We start from the raw sequence: 9,991 nt of genomic DNA, 5'->3' as shown, positions 1-9,991 counted from the left end.
TCCGGTACGACCTGTAGCAACATCCTTTCCTTCTGGAATCTGGTTACAAACTCCCACAGCAACTCGGACTCTCCTTGTGCAATCTTGAATATATTGGCCTTTTGGGACTGTACCTTTCTGGCCCCAGCATGGGCCTTGATGAAAGAGACCACGAGCATCTCAAACGAATTTAAGGAATGCTCAGGCAAAAGTGAATACCACGTCAGGGCTCGCTTCGTAAGAGTCTCCCTGAATTTCTTCAACAAAATTGACTCAATCTTATGGGGAGCTAATTTATTCCCCTTCACCGGCATTGTATAGGTGGCGATATGCTCCTGGGAATCTTAAGTCCCATCATATTTAGGAACTTCTGGCATTTTAAACTATATTGGGATCATTTGTGGTGTCGCACTTGGTTTATACTGCACTTGCGTGTTCTTCTTTGAGTCTGGCCCCTTCGGCACTGGTTGTGCACTCAAAATTTGATCCATTCGAGCGTTTACATCCCTCATAAACCGCATAAGTTCGATTCTAAAGGGATCACTCTCATTGTTATGACCAGGTCTGCTCCCCCTCGGCTCATCAGAGCTGACCTTACCCCTCGGGGTGTTGTGATCGACCCTCTGCATTGTTTGATTTACGGGAGAACCGGGAAGAACTGGCTTCATTCATTCGCGTATTGCTGGAAGCTCCCCACAATGCCTTCTTCAGCTCCGTCATGACCTTATTCTGTCATGTGAGATGTCCTATAATGTCCTCATGTTGCTCCTGCAAGACCTTGACTGCTTCAACGACGTGCTCCCCTTCAGCATCATCAGGAGTCGCCTCTCGAACATGTCTAAATATCAGCCGTCGTGGACCGGTGTGGCCTCGTTCCCCTCATTGCGGGTACCGCTAATAGAATCTTTGTGTTGAGGCTGATTTCCTTGGGCCTCAACGTTGGGTGTGTTACTATAACCATTATTTGTCATTTTTAATGATTTTTGCTAAGGACAAAGGATCAAACAAGTTAGTAATAGGTGCAGGGATCAAGTTAATTACACAATTGTCTATGCCCCATGGTGGGCGCCAAACTGTTTACCCGTAAAGTTGTACAGTTGAATTTATACGTGGTTTATAGACAAGTGAATTGATTTGATCCAAAAATAATAGATGAATTAGACAGAAATATAAGACTTAGCCTTAAAATTGGAATAAACGGTAGATATCTTAGTTCCCGGCGCAGAGCTACCGGGAGCAATAAGAACAGTGCAAATAAGCAAGAAAGTAAAATGTTAATTGAGCTTTTGATGAAGTATAGTATATGCCTGTCAGAAAATTTGTGTCCTTGCAATGATGATAGAGCTCACTATTTATAGTTACACCTAGGGAATAAGGTCATAGGATTAAGCTCCTTTATAATGACAATTATGAGGGTCATTGAAGAATGTGTAATGTTAGGCAGTGAATGTCATATTCTCTGTAACGGATCATGCACTTAATGCTGTAGAATATTCTTTATTGAATACTACCGGATGACGGCATTTATTTTGTCTTTATGAGTATCATTCTCTCCGATGACAAGCGAGATCATTTCCTCGGGTTTGGCTATCTTCTGTCTTCGGTTCCACGTGTCGCTTTCTTATACGATCATTAAATATGAACATATTTTACCCCATACACATACCCATCACGTATGGTTAATGTATATTTGAGATTCAGTAATATATAAAGTTATTTGTATATGCATGATAAATATTATCGTGATTGGAAATATAAAAATATTATTTTAAATCATTCATATTTCTTATAACCGCGCGAAGCGCGGATAGTTTGACTAGTGATTGATTAATTCTAGGAGTTTTGGCCAAAATAATAACTAATGTACATGTTAATTTTAGGTTTAATTGTGATTGTATTTTATGCTAGACTCCAATTGAATAAGTCCTTATTTATATTAACTTTGTAGCACAGTAAAAATATAAATAAAGGCATAAAGTGTTGCATTTCTTAAAATTCATCTTATATTACATAAATGTTATTACACAAAATAAAATTTCGCAAATAAAAAATCAATTGGCCAGCAATTACATTCTCTAATTACAGAGATTATATATAGAAGGTTCAAAAGATTCAACTTTATTCTCTAAAAATTGTTAAGTTTAATAAGACGATTTAAATTGGTATTCTTTCAACAATATGTAAAACATAAAAAGGGACTAAAATAAGAAAGAGAATGAATCATTTTAGAGGAAACTAAGAAAGAGAATAAATCATTTTAGAGGAAATAAGAGGGGAGATTTTTTTTTAAAAAAAAACATACGGAGAACTGAAGAAAAAAGGGTAAAAATGAAGAAGAATGTGAAAATAAAGAAGAAATGTGAAAAAATAAGAAAGAACCGTGGAAAAATGAGGAAGAAGGGTGGATATAACTGAAATAAGGAGAAAATTTATTATAAAAAAAAATTGAAAGAGGGTTAGGATAATTAGTCATTATTTTTTGTTAGGTGGGCCATTAGAGCTGAATCCGATTTCATTTTGATTTGGTTGTACCCGGAGTAAGCATCGAGGAAACTCATTAATTGATGCATGACCGTTGCATCAATCATTTGATCAATGTTTGGCAATGGGAATGAATCTTTTGGGCACTCCTTATTTAAGTCTGTATAATATATGCACATGCAAAATTATTATTCTTCTTTGGAACTATTACTAAGTTAGCTAGCCAGTCAGGATACTTTACTTCTCAAATTGAACTGATATCAAGAAAATGAGTTACCCCTTCTTTGACCAATTTGTTTCTGACCTCGGTAATAGGACGTTTTTTCTACCTTACCGGAGGGATGCTAGGATCCAAGCTTAGTTTTTGCATGACCACTTCTGGCGGAATACCTGTCATATCTGCACTCGACCATGCAAAATGATCGATATTAAATTTAAGGAATTCAATAAACCCAGACCCGAGTTCGGGGTGCAGTCCTTTCCCCAAGTGGAACTTCCCCTCCAAGAACTTTTCGAATAATGCGACTTGATCAAGTTCTTTCGCTGTGGATTTTTTTTCATGCGTCTCTTCTGGTACCTGAAAACACCTCGGCACCTGATAGGATTTCGGTGACTCTTCCCCATAGTTGACTTTGCTCGGTTTGAGAACAGGCATCAGTTCCTGTAATTGCTATGCCGCATGCTTCTTCCCTTTGCTACTAGGAACTGAGATTGCATTCATCTCCCTTGTTGTTGGTTGGTCACCTCTTATTTGCTTAATTCCCTTGGGAGTTGAGAATTTCAGCAACTAGTGATATGTCGATGGTACATCTTTTATCTCGTCGAACCACGGTCTACCCAAGATAATATTATTGCCCATATCTCCGTCTACCACCTCGAAAAGGGTTGTCTTCCTCACCCCTTCAGCATTCGTAGATAGAAGGATCTCTCCTCGAGTTATCACACTTGCTAGGTTGAACCCGACGAGGAGCTTTATGGCCGGAATGATGCTTGTGGTGAGCTTAGCTTGCCCCAACACCCTCCATTGTATGATGTTGGCCGAACTTCCTGGATCCACCATAACACGTTCAATTTTAAAATCTAAGACATTTAAAGAGATTACTAAGGTGTCATTATGCGATAGCAGCAACCATCCGCGTCTTCCTGCATAAAAGTAATGTCGTCTTCAGTGACTACACGGAGTCTCTTGTTGTGGGTCCTTAACACCTTCGTATTTTTTCCGTCGAGAATGTAACCCGTTAATCTGCGCCCCCACCCCCCCAAAAAAAAATCATATTAATCGTCAGGCGTGGGGGATCTTCCCCTGCTTTCGAAGGCTCCGTGTTATTACAGTTGCGACCCTAGTTGCTTTTGAATCGGTCACTTATAGATTCCCTGAGATGGCCGTTTTTCAGCAATATCGCCACCTCTTCACGCAGATGCCAGCAGTCCCCAGCCCGGTGACCGTTTGTCCTGTGATATTCGCAACACAAATTAGGATCCCTCTAGCTAGGATCAAATCTTATTAGCTTCGGGAACTGTGCTTCTTTAATGTTCCTCATAGCCGAAGCTCTACAACGCTGACATTGAAGTTGTATTCGGAAAGTCTGAGGTAGGAAGAATCTCGAGAACCTAACGTTTCCTTGTCCTGTAATGACATCTTATTTCGACCGCGATCAGCTCTCCTATCGGTGCGAGTCTATCCGCTGATAGGAAACCTCAGCCACATCCTTTGGTCCGCTCATAGGGCAAAAACTGACTCCTTGAAGACTGTCGATCTTTGTCGAAATCGTCATTCGATTTCTATTTAGTCGTCTCTAGGTCCCGACCCTTAACCGACACTGGGAAACCAAGCTGATCATCCTCAATCGTTATCTTTGACTCATACCGGTTGTAAATATCTTCCCAAGTTGTTGCTTGGAACTCGACCAGACTTTCTTTCAATTTTAGGGAAGCGTTGGAGCTTCTCGGATTTAGATCTTTGATTAATGTTTCAGCTGTCCATTCGTTCGGTACGACCTGTAGCAACATCCTTTCCTTCTGGAATCTGGTTACAAACTCCCGCAGCAACTCGGACTCTCCTTGTGCAATCTTGAATATATCGGCCTTTTGGGACTGTACCTTTCTGGCCCCAACATGGGCCTTGATGAAAGAGACCACGAGCATCTCAAACGAATTTATAGAATGCTCAGGCAAAAGTGAATACCACGTCAGGGCTCGCTTCGTAAGAGTTTCCCCAAATTTCTTCAGCAAAATTGACTTAATCTTATGGGGAGCTAAATTATTCCCCTTCACCGTCATTCTATAGGTGGCGATATGTTCTTGGGAATCTTAAGTCCCATCATATTTAGGAACTTCTGGCATTTTAAACTATTTTGGGATCAATTCTGGTGTCACACTTGGTTTATACTGCACTTGCGTGTTCTTCTTTGAGTCTGGCCCCTTCGGCACTGGTTGTGCACCCAGAATTTGATCCATTCGAGCGTTTACATCCCTCATAAACCGCATAAGTTCGATTTTAAAGGGATCACTCTCATTGTTATGACCAGATCTGCTCCCCCTCGGCTTATCAGAGATGACCTTACCCCTCGGGGTGTTGTGATCGACCCTCTGCGTTGTTTGATTTACGGGAGCACCAGGAAGAACTGGCTTCGTTCATTCGCGTATTGCTGGAAGCTCCCCACAATGCCTACTTCAGCTCCATCATGACCTTATTCTGTCATGTGAGATGGCCTATAATGTCCTCATGTTGCTCCTGCAAAACCTTGACTGCTTCAACGACGTGCTCCCCTTCAGCATCATCAGGAGTCGCCTCCCGAACATGTCTAAATATCAGTTGTCGTGGACCGGTGTGGCCTCGTTCCCCTCGTTGCATGTACCACTAATAGAATCTTCGTGTTAAGGCTGATTTCCTTGGGCCTCAACGTTGGGTGTGTTACTATAACCATTATTTGTCATTTTTAATGATTTTTGCTAAGGACAAAGGATCAAACAAGTTAGTAATAGGTGCAGGGATCAAGTCAATTACACAATTGTCTATGCCCCATGGTGGGCGCCAAACTGTTTACCCGGAAAATGGTACAGTTGAATTTATACGTGGTGTATAGACAAGTGAATTGATTTGATCCAAAAATAATAGATGAATTAGACAGAAATATAAGACTTAGCCTTAAAATTGGAATAAACGGTAGATATCTTAGTTCCCGGCGCAGGGCTACCGGGTGCAATAAGAACAGTGCAAATAAGCAAGAAAGTAAAATGTTAATTGAGCTTTTGATGAAGTATAGTATATGCCTGTCAGAAAATTTGTGTCCTTGCAATGATGATAGAGCTCACTATTTATATTTACACCTAGGGAATAAGGTCATAGGATTAAGCTCCTTTATAATGACAATTATGAGGGTCAATGAAGAATGTGTAATGTTAGGCAGTGAATGTCATATTCTCTGTAACGGATCATGCACTTAATGTTGTAGAATATTCTTTATTGAATACTACCGGATGACAGCATTTATTTTGTCTTTATGAGTATCATTCTCTCCGATGACAAGCGAGATCATTTCCTCGGGTTTGGCTATCTTCTGTCTTCGGTTCCACGTGTCGCTTTCTTATGCGATCATTAAATATGAACATATTTTACCCCATACACATACACATCACGTATGGTTAATGTATATTTGAGATCTCAGCAATATATAAAGTTATTTGTATTTGCATGATAAATATTATCGTGATTGGAAATATAAAAATATTATTTTAAATCATTCATATTTCTTATAACCGCGCGAAGCGCGGATAGTTTGACTAGTGATTGATTAATTCTAGGAGTTTTGGCCAAAATAATATCTAATGTACATGTTAATTTTAGGTTTAATTGTGATTGTATTTTATGCTAGACTCCAATTGAATAAGTCCTTATTTATATTAACTTTGTAGCATAGTAAAAATATAAATAAAGGCATAAAGTGTTGCATTTTTTAAAATTCATCTTATATTACATAAATGTTATTACACAAAATAAAATTTCACAAATAAAAAATCAATTGGCCAGCAATTACATTCTCTAATTACAGATATTATATATAGAAGGTTCAAAAGAATCAACTTTATTCTCTACAAATTGTTAAGTTTAATAAGACGATTTAAATTGGTATTCTTTCAACAATATGTAAAACATAAAAAAGGACTAAAATAAGAAAGAGAATAGATCATTTTAGAGGAAACAAAGAAAGAGAATAAATCATTTCAGAGGAAATAAGATGGGAATTTTTTTTTAAAAAAAAAACCCATACGGAGAACTGAAGAAAAAAGGGTAAAAATGAAGAAGAATGTGAAAATAAAGAAGAAATGTGAAAAAATAAGAAAGAACCGTGGAAAAATGAGGAAGAACGGTGGATATAACTGAAATAAGGAGAAAATTTATTATTAAAAAAAATTGAAAGAGGGTTAGGATAATTAGTCATTTTTTTTTTGTTAGGTGGGCCATTTTGATATTTTTTTCAGCTACACGAGCTTCCAAGCGAGTATTTACATATGTTATGTCAGGTCAGCAATTAGAGAGTTTTAATATGAAGGGCAATATAGTTCAAGGGGGTTTTGGTGATACCGAATAATTTAAGTGAAAAACTAATAAAAAGATAATAGTTTAAGGAAATTTTCGGGTATTAACTCTTTATTTATTGATTCGTGTAGTTTGTTATATTATTTCTAATGAAAAAAGATTATATAACTAAAAGAACATCTGTTATGAAGCCAGAATCATCAAAAGATTAAAGCAATGGAAATTGAAAAAATTATGAAATCCGGCGGTACATGTTATTCCACTTTGTGTCACCATTAAACTTGCCATGCTACTTGAACTCTCATCTTAAGATTTAAAAGATAAATAAATATACAAATTATAAAATAAAACAAAATAGAAATTCCAATGGTGTGATCAACAGTCAGTAATATATGTACGGGGTAAAATTGATGGATGCTCGTCGAGTTGATGCGTGATAGTAAAGACGGGTCGGATACGAATCAGCAAATAATTGGCATCGGTTACGAGCATGTGATCGGTGTTGTTTGAGTTTCGAAGACACTCGAGACGAAAGTTTGAAGGAAGATATCAGTTGAAGAAGTCAGCATTCAAGGGCGGCCATTACAAAGAATCTTTGCACTTATACTCAACTGTTATGCTGCCGTCAAGAGGGATCTTTATTCATATTTAAGAGGAGCATGATTTAGGGATCTTATCTCCTTGAATTTAACTATAAATATAGGAATTACTCCTTGTAGAAATGAAATATCTATGTTTGCCTTGAAAATGGTAATAACAATTGATTTTGATTATGTGGTTCTAAAAATATATGATTTATTTTTATGCTAGTTGTTAAGCAGTAGATGCTACGTGTGAGACTAGAAAATAAGATAAGAGCTTGAAAATAGTATGTTTATGCAAACCGAGTGGCCGAGCATTGGGGTCTCAAGCTAGCCTATACTGGGCCTCGAGGTCGAGCTAAATGCTTGAATGGGGCCGATCAATGGGGACTAACAGTTCTAAGAGCTTTAATGAGGGCTCTTCAAGACCAATGATGAGTAATAAAGGAAGAACAATCAATGGAACACAATAAATTTAAGTAATAAATCAAAGGAAAGACAATAAAGAGTGTTTAAGTTAGAGAGCATAGAATGTTCTTGTATTGAATATCATGTGTGCAAAAAATAACAAAGGTCCCCTTTATATATGAGGGGGAATCCCAACATAGTATAGATGCATTTATTACAAAGATGTGCGGCTGGTACAGCCATTTAATGCCATGGTACGGGCTTGCACTAGCCTAATAGGATTGGTCAGCTTTAATCAAGTGCCTTGGGAATCTTTCACTCGTTCATCATAGCCGCCGATTTGCTCTACCCCGAGGTCAAGCATAGGGAACCCTCGGGGTCGAGCCCCAAACTGTGTCTCGGTCCTCCTTACGACGGGTTATAGAATGTCATAATGATCATAAAATTAGACTATCCGATTTTAGCCGTATACAATCTACAGGCAAAAAGGGGCTAAAATTGGCTCTTATTTTATTAACATTCTTTTTGCTCTATACTTTGTTCTTGTTCTTGCTCCCGAAGAAACCCACTTCATAACCAGGCTTGTCTTTTCTTCAAGTTTCCTTAATTAATTTATTTTTGTTTTTATTTATTTTATATTCTTGAATCAATTTAATTTACGTATCTATAAACGACGCTACAAATTCAACGATATCACTCTACGGGTAAATAAGTAAGCTGACTAATCCATCATTCACCGGGTAGACCAAAACATTAAGGGGTCGTTTGGTTGGAATATGATTTATACCAGTATAAGTTATGCCGGTATAAGTTATATTGGGATAAGTTATGTTGGGATTAGTTATGTTGGGATTGTTGTTTATTCATTGTTTGGTATGTTGTATTAAGAATGACAATTACATAATTTCTAAGAAGAAGATATAAGTTATACCGGTGCTAATTACCCCCACCTTCTATAAGGTATAAGTTATCCCGGTGTTAAAATTAATACCGGGATAACTTATACCTAGTTTGCTAACCAAACAGAGTATTAAGGTGGTATTAAATTTTTATACCACTCTTATACCTTCTTATACCTCATACCACTCTTATAAATTTTTATACCACTCTTATACCCCTAAAGGTATCATCTTTATTTTCCTTGTTAGTAGATTGTTAAAAACGTCATTGGCGGATATGTATTCTACTAGGGTAGCCAAAATTCTCTCTCACTTCTGAGTTTGGAATCAGGAGTAAGGACATTGGTCTAAGAACAAAGAGCATAATAAATCTGATAAAAATTGACAAGGTAGATCCAAAGAGCAAAACACATCGTCTTAAGAACGAAAATGTTTTTTTTTTAAATAATAATAATTACTCAAACGGAGCAATATTATAGTATATATACATATTGCAAAGAGAGATAGTTCTAAGGAACTTCATATGCCTTTTGGTCTTGTACATAATATTTTAATATAAACGAGAATATTTCTTTTTATTTTCAAAGAGAAAGAGAATTGAGATAGATAACTAACAAATAGTGATCGAGAGCCCTTCAAGGATTGGCGTATAAAAGCTAGGAACTAGGAAACAAGCGATTGCAAGAAAAAGGATATCCGTTTAGCTGTGATAACCAAGAATTAACTTATTTTGAAGAAAATGATTGGAAAAGCCACCCTTAGCTTGAAGAAATAATTTTTCTTTTTCTATACTTTAAATCTAAAAGTTGAAGGAAACGAAATCTAGAAATACTTCAACGGCTCGGACGAGAACACCAATACTAGGTATATGCTTGTCAAAATCCATAAAATAAATATCAGACGATATAATAATAAAATAAAAGTATGATCTCTTTAATTATTTGAATTTCAGTTTGCCAATTGCTAGACTTCCGGTAACCCTTTTCTCCTCCCTTTTTTTTCTCTCGTGTCTCTTTTGTGAAAATAAAAGAAGTTAAAAATGATAGGTTCAATTAAACTCTCAAAATGAGTGCTTGCAACCAAATTCCATACGAGTCAAATGC

At 37.1% G+C, this 9,991-nt stretch overlaps 1 protein-coding gene across 1 annotated transcript; it reads right to left on the bottom strand.

Annotated features, from left to right (window-relative positions):
- Nucleotides 1-4,242: 4,242 nt before the first annotated feature.
- On the bottom strand, nt 4,243-4,740 carry LOC138871565 (uncharacterized). The gene has a single exon (XM_070149451.1). The coding sequence runs from the start codon at nt 4,738-4,740 to the stop codon at nt 4,243-4,245; it is 498 nt and encodes a 165-aa protein (XP_070005552.1).
- Nucleotides 4,741-9,991: the final 5,251 nt, after the last annotated feature.

This window comes from Nicotiana sylvestris, chromosome 6 (assembly GCF_000393655.2).
Source record: "Nicotiana sylvestris chromosome 6, ASM39365v2, whole genome shotgun sequence".
NCBI classification, from domain to species: Eukaryota; Viridiplantae; Streptophyta; class Magnoliopsida; order Solanales; family Solanaceae; genus Nicotiana; species Nicotiana sylvestris.
Note: the sequence above shows the minus strand (reverse complement) of the source record. Positions and strands in the feature narration are given on the sequence as shown.

Coding starts and splice junctions, on each gene's coding strand:
- LOC138871565 (XM_070149451.1), bottom strand. CDS start 4,740: ATGACGGTGAAGGGGAATAATTTAGCTCCCCATAAGATTAAGTCAATT.